The 16,206-nt window shown below is 32.4% G+C and overlaps 1 protein-coding gene across 4 annotated transcripts in view; it reads right to left on the reverse strand.

Annotated features, from left to right (window-relative positions):
• LOC122500724 (WASH complex subunit 5) overlaps positions 1-16,206 on the reverse strand; it is a 182,912-nt gene that overhangs the window by 139,366 nt on the left and 27,340 nt on the right. For all 4 annotated transcript variants that reach the window (XM_043609793.1, XM_043609791.1, XM_043609790.1 and 1 more), the window contains exons 5-8: positions 14,781-15,147; positions 14,337-14,612; positions 13,246-13,471; positions 12,937-13,172 (exon numbers count right to left, since the gene is read on the reverse strand). In XM_043609793.1, coding sequence (XP_043465728.1) covers positions 12,937-13,172; positions 13,246-13,471; positions 14,337-14,612; positions 14,781-15,147 — 1,105 coding nt within the window. The remainder of the gene's footprint in view (positions 1-12,936; positions 13,173-13,245; positions 13,472-14,336; positions 14,613-14,780; positions 15,148-16,206) is intronic.

Consider the following 16,206-nt stretch of genomic DNA (forward strand, 5'->3'; position numbering starts at 1 on the left):
TTTATCATAATTTTAACTTTTTCTCATATGTGTATCGTACCTAACCTATAACCTGTATTTTTTATGTTTGAAGATAATATTGTTTATTATGCTCATGTTTATTCTTTTAATTTTTTTATATGTACGCTACAACTATATTATTTTACCTAACATAATTACTTTTATTTAAACTTTTATTCTTATGAAATAATTGAGGGGCTGGATGCTATAATGTGTTACGCGCCATTCACTTAACATGGCGCGTAACACATTATAGCATCCAGCCCCTCAATTTTTCTCAAATGTATACAGGTTTCTCTTCAAAATGTCGAATAAGAAGACTGTGTTCCAAGACATCTGGTTAATAAATTCAAAATTTGATTGGGCCGAAAGAGTCAAAGATAATAATTTTTCATGTTACTGTAAGATTTGCAAAAAAAGTTTCAATTTGAGTAATATGGGTAAAAGTGCTTTAGTAAGTCATATGGATGGAAGTAAACATATTACAGCTGTAAGTGCTCTAAACGCATTCAATAAAATGGAAAATTATTTGAAAAGTAATAATGAAGGTATTGTATTTGTCAATCTTATTCAGAAATATATTTTTTAAAAAACGTAATATGTTGATAACACAGGCATACACTAAAAACAATTAATTGACTAAAGATACTACACTAGTATATTTGAATGTACTTTTTCACGCTAAATAGAGGTTTGAAATTGGAATTGTCATATTGGCAAATATAATAATATAATATAAGAATATTTGAGTTATACTCAAAAAAATTGGACAAGTGCGAGTTGTACTCGCACTGCAATGGCGGGTTCCGCACACAAATATTAAAACAATACTTGCAACATTGATCGGTAATTGGTAGAATTAAAATAAACAATTATAAAAATATATTAAAATCATTTGATAAAAAAAAATAACTAAAAAAAATTAAAGTATTGTATATATCTAATATTGTAAACAATAATAAGCAGAGGAACAAAATTTTCAAAATTTATTATAGTTCCTCTGCTTATTATTGTTTACAATATTAGATATACAATACTTTAATTTCTTTTAGTTATTTTTTTTTATCAAATGATTTTAATATATTTTTATAATTGTTTATTTTAATTCTACCAATTACCGATCAATGTTGCAAGTATTGTTTTAATATTTGTGTGCGGAACCCGCCATTGCAGTGCGAGTACAACTCGCACTTGTCCAATTTTTTTTTATTTTTAGTTAAGAAATTAAAGTCAGAAAACAATCTCTCATTTATTCTCTTAAAATTTCACTCTCTTCCTTAAAATATTTAATGCCACGTGTTAAAACTAAAAAAAAATTTAAAAAAATTTTTTTTTTTTGAAAAAAAAAATTAAAAAAAATTTTTTTTTGATTTTTTTTCAAAAAGTTTCTTAAATAAATTTTTTGTCGTCAGACTGTAATAATACACTAGGATACTAATTTTCAGCTCATTAGGTCAAATAATGTAAAAATTAGGAAAAAAAAATTTTTTTTTTTTAATTTTTTAGTTTTTCCTTGACAACGCTATGGCCATCATTACATATCAAGTTCTCTATATTTTTCCTGTAATATTCGAGTAAAAATACACCAGCATGCAAAATTTCAGCTCTCCATGTCGAATAGTTTAGAAGTTAAGGGGGGGGGAATGGTCACTTTTTATGCATTTTTGGCCAAAAATCTTGTTATTTCCTTGACAACGCTATGCCCATCACGTCCAATCACATTCGCTATATTTTTCCTGTAATCTACGTGTGAAAATACATATCTGTACCAAATTTGAGCTCTTTAGGTCAAATAGTTTAGCCGCTAGGGGGGGGGGACACGATTTGGCTACGGACAACAGAGTCTCACCAATAGGGTTCCGCCGATACACCGTAGGTGTACGGAACCCTAAAAAAAAAGAAAAATGGAAAAAAATTTTGACACTACGAGTGTATCCCCATGTATTTTTTCCAATGAATCCGAATTTGAATAGTCAGAACTATTATATTGACTTAACTTATTCTGACTATGAATTCAGATTTAAGAGAAAAATTACATCAGAATACACTTATTGAGCCATGGCAAAAAGCGGGAAGAAATACATGGGAATATACTTGTAACGAATTATCATGTGTGAGGGTGAATAAGTCGTTGTCACGTCGTTGAGTATGATCGTGTGAAATCGACGAAAGAACGAAATTTGACGATGTTACGGTAACTCATGCCCAAAATCTCTGTATAGCGTCAGAATCGCGGAAGTCGCGCTGCGACGAGCTTTGTGTACCCGTTAGCGGGGTAAGTAATATAAAACTAAAATTGAACATGAGAGTGTGAATTATAATTCGGAATCGTCTTATTACAGTTTTTTTAATTGGAACAGTAAAAATAAAATAGAACCTATTCGGGTCTGTCGCAACTTCTCTTGTTTTCGTTGCTTTGTGGGAGAGGAACGACTTTGACCCGAACACGTTTTTCTGTGGAGGAGTGACGATTGGCGAACAATCGAGCATAGTTGACTTCCGGAGCGGCGTTTTCACAAATACGTATGTCCAAGCGGATTGATAACTCAAGGCGAGATTCAACTGATTGATTTGATCATATCACATTAACCCGATCACGAAGTGATCCAGGACGAAACTGACAAAATGACAAATCACGCCTGCGAGACGTTGAACCTGCTAAGAGAATCGACAAAGATAATAAAAGATAAGTAACTTCCATTGTTCCGCGATTCTCATTTGATTTTTTTTTAAATTAATTCTATCCTTTTTGTTAAATCATTAAAAAAGAAAACAGCTGTGTCCGCCGACTAATAATCTTCATTGTTAATTTGCAGAATTGTGAGATTTATGAATGAGTGAGTGAATGTATGTTAAATTGTCAATTTTGTTTGATTATTGTGACCAAGGATAAAGAATAAATTTTATACAAAGGTTAAATTGACAATTAATTGTCTAAATTCACCCCTGAAGATAAAGAACATTTATTTCATTGTAAGAAGTCTATTTCGATTTATAAAATATTGAACAATAAATTAAATTCAACACATACTAGTGTAGTGTTTCTGACAAAAATTTTTTTTTGTATGACTGTGTAATTAAACATGTCTTGAAAAAATTAATCGATTTTGAAGAATTTAATTTTTGAACACTTTCATATTACATTTCAGAAACACAACAAAGTGAATCCGATCATCAGAAAGAAAATTTGTCGCCTAATGAAAACCTGCAATCACAACAATCTGTTGAAAAATCGAGAAAAACGAATCATTTTGAAATTAAAGAATCAGTTACGAAAGCAAAAACTCTCCAAAGTGTTAAACTTATGTGTCCCGACTATGAAGTAATTCAAACAATGCAATTAGAACGTACCAAATTAGGATATCTCCTAGTGTATGGGTTAGGACCATATTTTCATGAAGATCTTAAGAAGGTAATTATGAGCAGTCAAATTTTTTCGGTTGCATTTGATGAATCACTGAACAAAGTATCTGATAAGGAGCAATTGGATTTAATGATCAGATACTGGAGTGATTCTGAAAACAAAGCAATTTGCAGGTACTTTAATTCTACCATTTTGGGACACACTACGGCGTCAGAGTTGCTGAAAGCAATTCTAAAAAGTTTGGAGGCCTTTGAATTAAAGCGATTACTTCAGCTATCTATGGACGGGCCGTATGTTAATAAGAAAGTTTTAAATGATCTTATACTATTTTTGGCAGGACAAGAACCTAATTATCCGGAGCTCTTGGATATCGGCGTTTGCGGTCTTCATACGGCACATAATGCATTTAAGTCAGGAGAAAAAGCTGCTGATTGGAAACTTGTTGAATTCTTGAGAACCATTTACAATGTCTTCAAAAACTCACCAGCGCGCAAAGCTGACTTCACTCACTACACAGGTTCAACTTCTTTTCCGCTCAAATTTTGTTCTGTCCGGTGGTTAAACAATGGATCGACTGCGAGAAGAGCTCAAGAACTTACACCAAAGATTAAGACGTTCGTTGAAGAATACACCAAAGACAAGACGAAAAACACATCTTCAGCGAGTTTTAAGAAAATGTCTGCAATGATTACTGACAAATTGATTGGTCCTAAATTAGCATTTTTTGAAGCTATTGCTAATGAAATCGAACCATTTTTAACAATTTATCAAACTGACCAGCCCATGGCTCCTTTCTTGTATACGGATCTGAAAATAATTGTTGTAAATTTAATGGAAAAATTTATTAAGAAAGAAATTCTTGAAGAAAAGTCATTGATTGATATTGACGTGATGAAATCTGAAAATACTGTTGGAGCGAAAAACCTCAATCTTGGTTATGGAACTCAAGACGCTTTGCGAAAGGTGAAAATTTCAGAAAAAGAATTGTTGTTTTTTAAGCAAGATTACTTAAGTTTTTTGCAACACATGACCAGTAAACTTTTAGAGAAATCACCTCTAAGATACAAGTTTGCGAGAGTCATTACATTCTGTGATCCCTGTCTCATTGTAAATAACAAAAAGATTAGTCTTAAAGGAATTGCGGCTTATTTAGAAATCCTTGTGATTAAAAAAAGACTGAGTGCAATAAATGCTGATAAAGCTGAGAAGCAGTTTCAAAATATTATATCTCAGCCAGTTGCTTTCGATATGATGAAAAATTTCTCTAAGAAGACTGATCGAATAGACGTATTCTGGTGTAGCGTTTTGAAAAGATGCAGTACTACAGAATCGGATGTTCTTCTCGATTGTTTAAAAATCATATTTGTCCTATTTCATGGAAATGCTAGTGTTGAACGTGGTTTCTCTGTAAATAAAGAATGCATCGTGGAAAATCAAAATGATGAATCTCTCGTGGCTCAGCGACGTATATGGGATGCAGTTCATAGTGTTGGAGGAATTGAAAAAGTCAAAATTGATAAACACATGCTTCATGCTGCTCGAAACGCGCGAAAAAAATAGGTCGAATATCTTGAAAAGAAGAAAAGCGAGGACAATGAAAAGCTTAAGGAACAACAAGAAAAAAAGAGAAAGGCTGTAATGTTGAAGGAGTTGACTGAAAAGAAAAGAAGACTGTTAGAAGAAGCAAACTTATTAGATGACCAAATGAAAAATATTGAGTAATTAATAAAAATTATAAAGCGAAATGCAGTTTTATATGAAAGTTTTATGTATTTATAAAAATGTATTAAAGTTATTTAATTTGGTAAATAATAAATGTATTTTTAAAAACCTGGAAAAATTCCGTTTTTTAACCTGGAAAACCTGGAAAAGTCAGGGAATTTTAAATGAGTAAAAGCGTGGCAACCCTGTGATAGCACGAAAACTGTCAGTGAACATTCAAACTACTCCTTTGGAACGCTAGAAGTATCGTACCCAAAAGACCAGAATTGGAACTTTTACTCTGGTCTTACAGCCCTGATTTTGTATACATCACGGAGACCCACTATGGAGATACTGAAATTACGTGTCTACACGCTCCACCAGGTGATGGTATCCCCCTCAATACATGGGAAAACATCTCCTACACTCTCCCCACAGCTTTCAATCATATTCTCTGTGGTGATTATAATGCTCGCAATAATATCAGAGGCTCGTCTTTACTAACTTAAATGCTTTCGAAAGAGATATTCCCATCAAACACTTCTTTCCCTACCAGATTCCAAGACGCTAATGTCTAGGGCAGCAAACTGAAGGCAAAATTATCGTTTGTATTATGTTAGCTAATCAAACATATATAAATACACGGAGAGAAATCTGTTGCTCTTAGCGCATGAGCAGACGTACGTAAGTTGCAAGAAATCCATGCTGATTTTTCAAGGATTTTGAAAACAGGCCTTTGCAAAATTAGGTACAGAAGTCTATGCGAAAAACGAACCAACATGTCTCATGCGTTATTCGTAGCACATTTCTCTCCGTGTAGAATTGAGTCAAAACGTAGAAACAAAGCAATTAAACACATTTTTAGTCAACAGAAAACTGAAAGATTTAAACAATTTTGTGAAAATATGTCCCCTGCGGGAGGCACCAATCAACTATGTACTAATATTTAAACTGACACTCAAACTCCTGCTTTGAATAATTTTCGTAATGACCTTATTCGCAAGGATATGTCCTATCGATATACCTTTTTCAAAACTTCAACTTACTATAACTCTAAAACATTTCTATCATTTATTTCTCAAGAATTCAGGGCAGCTATATCTTGGTGTAATCCGGATTCTACACCGGGTCTTGATGGAATCTCAGGTGACATTATTAAGGGTCTTGGAGGGGCTGCTCATGAGGTCTTGTCTACTCTCTTAAACAGAATGATGTTGCTCTCCTCGACCAATAGTCCTTAGTCCTGGGTCAAACCATTTTATTTCGCCTAATGTATTTTTGATCTTTATAAAAAATTTCAATATTTCGGGAAAATATTCTTATATGTTTTAGGATTACGAAATGCACAATGATTTGTAAAAAATAATTTCATTTCATATAAAAAAAGATATTATAAATTGAGAGTACATGAAAAAAGGTTACATTGACAGGCATTACAAAATATTTAAAAAAGGAGTAATCTCTTTAAGAAATATAAAAAAAGCGATTGATATTTATTTTTAAAGACTTAATTTGTGATTTGAACTTGATAAAAGTATCAAATAATTTATAATAAACTGTAAAATATGTTATTTAAGTTTCTGTATGAAATGTCAAAAATCGATCATATTTAATAATTTTTTTTGACAAAGTAATTTAATTTTCGTAAATCAGAATTATTTAAATAATAAGTATTTTAAATACACTTTATTATTATTTAAATACTTTTTTGATTATCAACTGAGAAATATAAAAAAATTTACCTTAAAAATGAACCATTTTTCATTTTATCGGGATTTTGAATGTTTGTAACTTCGTTGGAGAAAACCCGATTTATGCCAAATTTTTTGAGCATGTTGATTGAAGCAATATCTTCCTGCTACTAAAATTTCGCGATGGGTTTTGCACTAGTTTTCAAAAGAAATTGATTTAAAAAAATTGTTTATTTTGAAGGTTACAGACAAGTATTATAACTAACTTGAAGTTGGTTTGCTACTTGCAATAAAAGACAAATTCAAAATAAAACGATTTTTTTAAAGTCAGTTTAAAACAAACCAACTTCAAGTCAGCTATAATACTTGTCATTAACCTTCAAAATAAACAATTTTTTTAAATCAATTTCTTTTGAAAACTAGTGCAAAACCCATCGCGAAATTTTAGTAGCAGGAAGATATTGCTTCAATCAACATGCTCCAAAAATTTGGCATAAATCGGGTTTTCTCCAACGAAGTTACAAACATTCAAAATCCCGATAAAATGAAGAATGGTTCATTTTTAAGGTAAATTTTTTTATATTTCTCAGTTGATAATCAAAAAAGTATTTAAATAATAATAAAGTGTATTTAAAATACTTATTATTCAAATAATTCTGATTTACGAAAATTAAATTACTTTGTCAAAAAAAATTATTAAATATGATCGATTTTTGACATTTCATACAGAAACTTAAATAACATATTTTACAGTTTATTATAAATTATTTGATACTTTTATCAAGTTCAAATCACAAATTAAGTCTTAAAAAATAAATATCAATCGCTTTTTTTATATTTCTTAAAGAGATTACACCTTTTTTAAATATTTTGTAATGCCTGTCAATGTAACCTTTTTTCATGTACTCTCAATTTATAATATCTTTTTTTATATGAAATGAAATTATTTTTTACAAATCATTGTGCATTTCGTAATCCCAAAACATATAAGAATATTTTCCCGAAATATTGAAATTTTTTATAAAGATCAAAAATACATTAGGCGAAATAAAATGGTTTGACCCTCCTGTTTTCTCGAAAAGAACCATGCTGAAAAATGGTCAAAATTTGCCCCCGAAGGGGATTGTAAAAGAAGTATATGTTTTTATAGATTTTGACCTGCTGAATCCGAAAATCAACCCTAGAAAGTTCTAAACCTTGGGGAAAGGGTTGAAAAACCACCCTTAACTCACAGACACCGTTTGCAATAAAAAGTAGTAAAATATGATAAAATTATTAAATAAGAAATGTTTACACTATAAATTAATAAATTAAGGTACTTAACAGTAATAACAAACGCATAATTTAAATTACGACCCTTGCAGTTTAAAAAACTACCCCTCATACATCAACACTTATGCCAAACCCCCAAAAAGGTATAAAACGTCAATATATTGATACATAACAAAGCAATAATTAATCCTTTAAAAATAAACAACGTTCACCACTACTGTGAAAATATCGACCACCCCTAAATATGTTAAAATACCACCCCTAAACAACCAAAAACGAAAAAAAACTTAAAATGTCATGGACTAAGATTTTAATGTTTTTGTTAAAGAGTTATCCCTATTAATAACAAATAAGCAACTATTGTTATATCTACCATTAACTCAACAACCCTAAATCATGATCAGAAACTGCTCCTATATCATTTCTAAAAAATTACCTCCGAAGTTACAAATTAAAAACCAAATTATTTTACTATTTATGACACTTTAAATACATGTTTGATATGGTGATAATCAATTGATTGCAATCAATAAAGAAAACACATAAAGTATTCAAACCTTGAAGGTAGTCTTGGGTGGTCCAATCAATAAAGATCAGGGCTATTAGATCCAACCACTGAAGGTAAGATATATTGTAGTCTAATCAATAAAGATCAGGGTTATCAGATCAAACCACTGAAGGTAAGAAACATTGTAGTCCAATCAATTATTATAAGGGTTATCAGGTCCAACCACTGATTGATTAGACAACAATGTTTCTTACCTTCAGTGGTTGGTCCTGATAACACTGATCTTCATTGAGTGGTCAACAATGTTCCTTTCCTTCAGTGATTAGTCCTGATCACACTGATCTTCATTGAGTGGTCAACAATGTTCCTTACCTTCAGTGGTTTGATCTGATAACCCTGATCTTCATTGATTGGACAACAATGTATCTTACCTTTAGTGGTTTAATCTGATAAACCTGATCTTCATTGAGTGGTCCACAATGTTTCTTACCTTCAGTGGTTGGTCCTGATAACACTGATCTTCATTGAGTGGTCAACAATGTTCCTTTCCTTCAGTGGTTTGATCTGATAACCCTGATCTTTATTGATTGGACAACAATGTTTCTCACCTCTAGTGGTTGGACCTAATAACACTAATTTTCATTGAGTGGTCCACAATGTTTCTTACCTTCAGTGGTTGGACCTAATAACTCTGATCTTCATTGATTGGACAACAATGTATCTTACCTTCAGTGGTTTGACCTGATAACCCTTATAATAATTGATTGGACTAAAATGTTTCTTACCTTCAGTGGTTTGATCTGATAACCCTGATATTTATTAATTTGACTACAATATATCTAACCTTCAGCGGTTGGATCTAATAGCCCTGATCTTTATAGATTGGACCATCAAAAACTGTACCTTATTTATTATTTATTTATTTATTATTTACCTTATTTTATGTGTTTTCTTTATTGATAGCAATAAATTGATTATCACCATATCAAACATGTATTTAAAGTGTCATAAATAGTAAAATAATTTGGTTTTTAATTTGTAACTTCGGAGGTAATTTTTTAGGGATGATAAAGGGGTAGTTTCTGATCATGATTAAGGGTTGTTGAGTTAATGGTGGATGTAACAATAGTTGCTTATTTGTTATTGGTAGGGATAACTCTTTAACAAAAACATTAGAATCTTAGTCCATGACATTTTAAGTTTTTTTTCGTTTTTGGTTGTTTAGGGCTGATTTTTTAACATATTTAGGGGTGGCCGATATTTCTGCAGTAGTGGTAAACGTTGTTTATTTTTAAAGGATTAATTATTGCTTTGTTATGTATCAATATATTGACGTTTTATATCTTTTTGGGGGTTTGGCATAAGTGTTGATATATGAGCGGGTAGTTTTATAAACTGCAAGGGTCGTAATCGTGATTTAAATTTTGCGGTTGTTATTACTGTTACCTTAATTTATTAAATTATAGTGTAAACATTTCTTATTTAATAATTTTATCATATTTTACTGTTTTGTATTGAAAACGGTGTCTCTGAGTTAAGGGTGGTTTTTCAACCCTCTCCCCAAGGTTTAGAACTTTTTAAGGTTAATTTTCGGATTCAGCAGGTCAAAATCTATAAAAACATATACTTCTTTTACAATCCCCTTGGGGGGCAAATTTTGACCATTTTTCAGCATCGTTCTTTCGAGAAACTTATCCAGTATAGACTGGAAAATAATGTCGGAGTCTCATACCCCGACACCAGCATGGATTTCGCAAAATGCGCTCCTCAAATGACTCGGTTGCCTCCTTCGTCACGGGTGTTCACAATGGATTCTCGAATAAGTTAAGCACCTTAGCAATTTAATAATGTTCGTCCGGATATCCTCAACAAACAACTTAAGAATTTAAATTTCAATACACACATAATCAATTTTATACCAAGACGGCTCAAATCCAGAAACTTGCGGGGTAGGGGTCCCTCAGAGGGGTGGGTTTATCTACGATCCTCTTCAACATCTATCTAAGAGATATTGAGAGATACCTATACTACTGGATAGAGTTCAATTCGCCGCCCTGAGAACGATCCTGGGCCCTATGAAATTCTCTCCTGTTTTGACTTTGCTCTCAGAGGCCAATGAGGCTTCCCTTTCATATAGAAGAGCATATCTTGCCAACACCTTTCTTCTTCGGAATCTCTCTTGGAGAGAAAATCCCCTTCTTCCGAAATTAAAACTTCTTGACGAAAGGGTGACACAGGGTATCTCTACATTTAGGATATCCGGTTTCTCTCTACTAAATGCATTTCTCCGGGTTGAACCTATAACAAGACTTTTTTCCAATCAAAAAAACAGTTTCACTTCGATTGGAGCTAACAATCTTTGTCCTCTCCGTTCGAATGTGATACTTCCTCCAGTATCGTGCTCCAGGATTCACCACACTCAGAAATGGAATTTCGAACTTTTGTCAATAGGGAGCGTTCACAAATTACGTAACATTATAAAGGGGAGGGGGGGGGGTCTAGCTATTTGTTATGTACAGCAGAAAAAATGGCGCTAATGTATGCAACAGTGTGTTACATGGGGGGAGGGGGGGTCAAAATTTTCAAAAATTAGCGTTACGTAATTTGTGAACGCTCCCATAACTCTTACCCAGACTACAATATTATATACACAGATGCTACAACTAATCCTTCAACTTTTCTCTCGGCTTCGGCGTTTTGCGAAAAGACCAGTGGATTTACCTGTGACACCCCACTACAACCTTACACGTCTACTCTTAACGCAGAATTCTATTTCATTTTTAGGGCAGTTCTACACGCACAAAAACGAAAATATATTGAAACACTTATAGTAACAGATTCACAATCTGCCTGAAATAAAATCAACAACTGTCTTTCGAGCAAAGTCAACTCTGCTCTAACATACGAAATACGGATATGAATGACCTACTGAAGTCCGTGCTAATCCTTGACTATGCTTCCTGGCTAAAAATCTCATGGCCTTACGAGGATGTGGATGTATCAAATCACGCATATTTTTCAAAAGTTACAGCTAAATCACCGAGGTTTGGTTTGAAGGTATGTCAGCTCCAAGAAACTGGATCAATACTATTACCAGACTTCGCATTTCACACACTTATACAGCTGAACACTTCGAGCGTATACATTGGAGGACGGAGCACATCTGTCGCTGCGGTGCGGAGAGAAGGACCTTGACTCATGTCCTGTATGAATGCCAGATTCTCGAGGAATTTAGACCCAGGTTTCTCAAATTCCTAGTACGAAAATTCCAGAATTCAAATCCAAGAGAGGTCCCGATGTCGGATCTAATTTTTGATCCCGACAATGAGACGGTAAAAGAACTGAGAGGCTTTTTGAGCTGGGACAAACAACTCGTATAGAGCCTCCCTTGTCTGACAGTGCCTACTCCCGTGAGTTGCCTCTCCAATCTTAATCTCACTTCACACGGCTTTAACCTTTACTACTCTGCTGAGGTGATCACGCACTACAACCATACTGTCCTGGAATTCTGTTGCATATCTACCGACTCGCTATCGATGATGCACCAAAAATAAGGATGCGCTTATCTAAGGAGCTCACCATTTCTAATTCTTCTATCGGATATACTTCCGATTAGTGCATATGTGACTGTCCACGAGAAAACATGGCTTAGCTTTCACAGGCGAGTGATTGAAGTAGAAGCAGAACGAAGGAATGCATACAATATAACATCTTTAAAACGTTGTATTGTCAAAAGTAATTGACAATTTATAACTTTTGATTTTTGCATTTGAAAAAGCAATATAATATCTATCGATTAGCATAAAAACTCAAAATTGATTTTTTAAAGCTAAGCCGTGTTTTCTCGTGGACAGTCACATATGTCCGATTTTAATGAAACTTGGTATATTTACGTAATTTTGTGCCCTGATTAAAATAAAAGCAAAAAAAGCAGAAAAAAATTTACAAATAGTTTTAAACACAAAAAATTATGATTAATCCAATCCAACGAGTTAAACGCAAAAACCACAATTTTATGGTTTTTACCATGAAGATGACCTAGTCACCAATTTTCACTATGATTTTCGTAATCAGGGCACAAAATTCCCTTTTTGGTTAATTTTCCCGACGGAACTTCCTTTTGAGATAACTATAAGATATTTGTGGTATTTATTAGTTAAACATTTGACTTTTGTTTTTGCTTATTTATCAATATAAAATTGACTGGCTGCTGACTTTCACGTTAGTATCGAAAATTGTATTTGTGACGAATAAGGGAAGATGATTATTTAATTTTTGCATAATTATTAATTTATCATTTAAACAATCGTTATAATGTAAAAGGTCCAAACTCTATTTTTAAAATTTTATGTTTATTATATCATTTAAGCAACTTGTTATTTATAAGTTTAAAAACTTACTTTTAAAAAGAGAGCTTTGAGTTTAATGACAGTCAGTGGCTTCGCCTTAATATTTTCTTGCATAATTGGAATAAACGATTCCATAATATTCCAAGCGTAACAACAATCTGTTACAATATTTAAAGTTATCAATGTATCTTCGGTAACGTTACTTGTGTGTAACATGTTATGTAGAATATCTCTCGTATCGTTTAAATGCTGGGATATGTGCAAGTTATTTTCCAACTGGTGAAATTCTGAAAATAAGATGTATATTTTACAAAATGTGGGACATAAAATAAGGACTATATGTGCAAATCTGTTTTAGACCTTGAACTTCTTCTAAAGCATGTAATAATTGAGGTATTTTTCTTGAATCCTCTTTCTTTAAAGTAGCAACATGTTGACTTATATCGTTGAACCAAATCTCCAAACATTGATTCATATCAATGCCATCAAATAATTTCTGACCTCCAAATATTTCAGCAAGTCCTTTTATCCGCTCTACAGAAGCTTCTTTGTTTTTTAACCACTTTGCTTCTTTATCAATCAACAGCTAAAAAGTAAATTATTATTAAAAAGAAGAAGTAGAATAAAAATTTAAAGAATAGTATATTGTGCATCTAGAGAAAAAAATGGTTGATTTCCATACAAGTAAAGTTTGCAGTTCGAGACGTATCGAGCGCACGAGCCGAATTCAAGGGCTTGCGAGCGAAGACGAGAACTGCAAAACACGAGTACACGAATACCGAAGTATAAACGAAAATATAAACTGAACGTACACAGTGCTCTGAAACCCTATTTTAAATGGACAAAATTCGAAAAATATAGTTTCGTAAATTTAAAAAAATTTTAAATCGTTAAAAAAATGTTATGAAGCTGTGGCAATCCATGAACCATCAAGAGTCAAACACAGCTAACTTTGCCGTAAAAAAGATCGATACAATTAAATCATCTTTAAATCGTCATATTTATAACAATCCATGAAACGTCAAGTGGCTGTTAAAATGTTCTGACATTGAGAAGTAGAAGAAAAGAGGTAGTTCTGTCAGTTCAAATGGAATAAAGAGGCCTTCGCTGCGGAGATTACCAAAGCGGTAGAGTGGATGGGTAAGGTACAACCTGTGTATACTTATACTTGACGCTGCACATCAAGAACCGTTGCCACAAGAAGATAATGTTATTTTGAAAACTGATTCTAGTTTGATATTCAGCGACATAAGATTGTCAAAAACCATCATGTAAAAATAACAATTGACTAACTATAACTAAGTTAAATTTTGTAATCATTTAACTTAATCGGACTATAATATGCGAAATGAAATATTTCATTTAAATAAAAATGTAATTACTAATATAATATGTTATTATCTTGTTATTATTAATATTATTAATTAAAATAATGTTATTAAAGTTATTACCGTTTTATATAGTTGTTTAACTTCATGCTCTATTTGTGCTGAACTTAAAATCAATCGTAAACCATTATTGATGGTATATTTACTTTCTTGTATAACCATTAGACGAAGAGATCTAGACTTTTTTGTGTCTCCCAAAAGAAATGTAGGAATGGCCGTATGCAATAAAATCCAATGTAACGTTACATTTGAATCTCGAATTAATTTTATTACTGATCCTAATGTACTTTCATCTAGAGTTACTTTTGTCCTGACTTCTTCAGTTTTGTAAATTTGTATCTAGAAAAAGTAGAAAACAAAATTAATTTGCATCTCATAGATGTGACTTGATCGATTTCGACCTGATGATAGAATGCCTTATGTGTATGTACATATATACATAATTACAAAATCAATTTGATTATAATTAAAGCTTACATTAGAATTTAAATTAAAATTCAATGTTACCTCCATAGCTTGTCCATATTTTTGCGAAATAATTTTAACATTATTAATCTCAAGTGTGTTGTTTAAAGCAGAGCGAGCAGCTTTATAAGGAACCCACCAATCCCAAAGATCGATTACAATTCCCATATAAACACTTATAACCCAAGTATCTGGAAAAAATCTGTCTACTATTTCTCTCATAATTGCATTTTGATTATGTAATATCGATGGTTTAAATGCTAATATCACGACCAACATTGATGCTTGATTAGCTAAAGCCATACTACGGTGCTCAGGATGAGGAAATGCAACACTTTGACTGTAAAGTTCATCAGACCTTAAACGCGCAATAACAAGGTCAATTAAAGATGAATTGATCGACACTCTCCTGAAATAGAAAGAATTAAGTTACACTTCTCGTTTTAAGCTCAATAAAATTTTAATCTCTTTCTTTAATGACAATTTATGTTTTTTCGAAAAAATTACAACTAATTTTATACCCCACACTTTTTTGTTGAAAGTAAATATTCTAAAAAGGGCTCCTTAACATTGAAAAATTGCTATTTCTACTTTTAATTTGACCTATTGTAAAATGTTTTTCGATAAAGAGTAAAATGGAATAAAGGGGTCGGGTGGTCCACTTGAAAACGGGACTGTAAAAGCATATGCAATCGATTCAATTTGCCTGAGACTCGTTACTCGGGGGTTCTCAGGATCGCTGATTGCGAATCCGATGTATGTTTTTTACAATTCAAAATGGCGAATACAATATGGCAACGACTTTTTTAAATCGATTTAATTTGCCCGAAACTTGTTACTCGGGGGTTTTTGGGGTCGCTGATTATCACGGTGTGCTTGAATGAAGTCTAAATAAAAAGTTCTCCGAAATGAAGTTTTTTGACAGATTTTATTATAGTCCGGGAGCTAGCGACCAAAACAACTATCTCATTTCATACCGGCTGAAAATTTGAGTATAGATTACTGAAGACATGTAAATAACAGAAACCCTATACTAGTGTAAAAATGTACGTCTGGCAGTTCCGGGGTGGGGCAAATTTCGTATGGCAAAGGGTTAAACACGTAAAAAATCGAAAAAATTTTTCTCATTTCATACCGATTAAAACCTTTAGAAATCGAAAGTTTACATTCAAACAAGTGTAAAAATGTACGTCTGGCAGTTCTGAGGTGGGGTAAAGTACGTCTGGCAGCCCTTCGAAGATGTAGATTTTTACATTTGTTTAAATGTAAACTTTTGATATATGATGGTTTTAATCAGTATGAAATGAGATTAAATTTTATGATTTTTTATGTGATTAACCCTTTGCCAGACGTACATTTTTACACTCGCGTAGATGTAAGCTTTCGTTTTATAAATGTTTTAATCGGTATGAAATAAGAAAAATGTAGGTTATTTTTAACTATTGACCCATTTGCCGCATCTTCGAAG

The sequence above is a fragment of the Leptopilina heterotoma genome, unplaced genomic scaffold, assembly GCF_015476425.1.
Source record: "Leptopilina heterotoma isolate Lh14 unplaced genomic scaffold, ASM1547642v1 Lhet_190, whole genome shotgun sequence".
Lineage (NCBI taxonomy): Eukaryota > Metazoa > Arthropoda > Insecta > Hymenoptera > Figitidae > Leptopilina > Leptopilina heterotoma.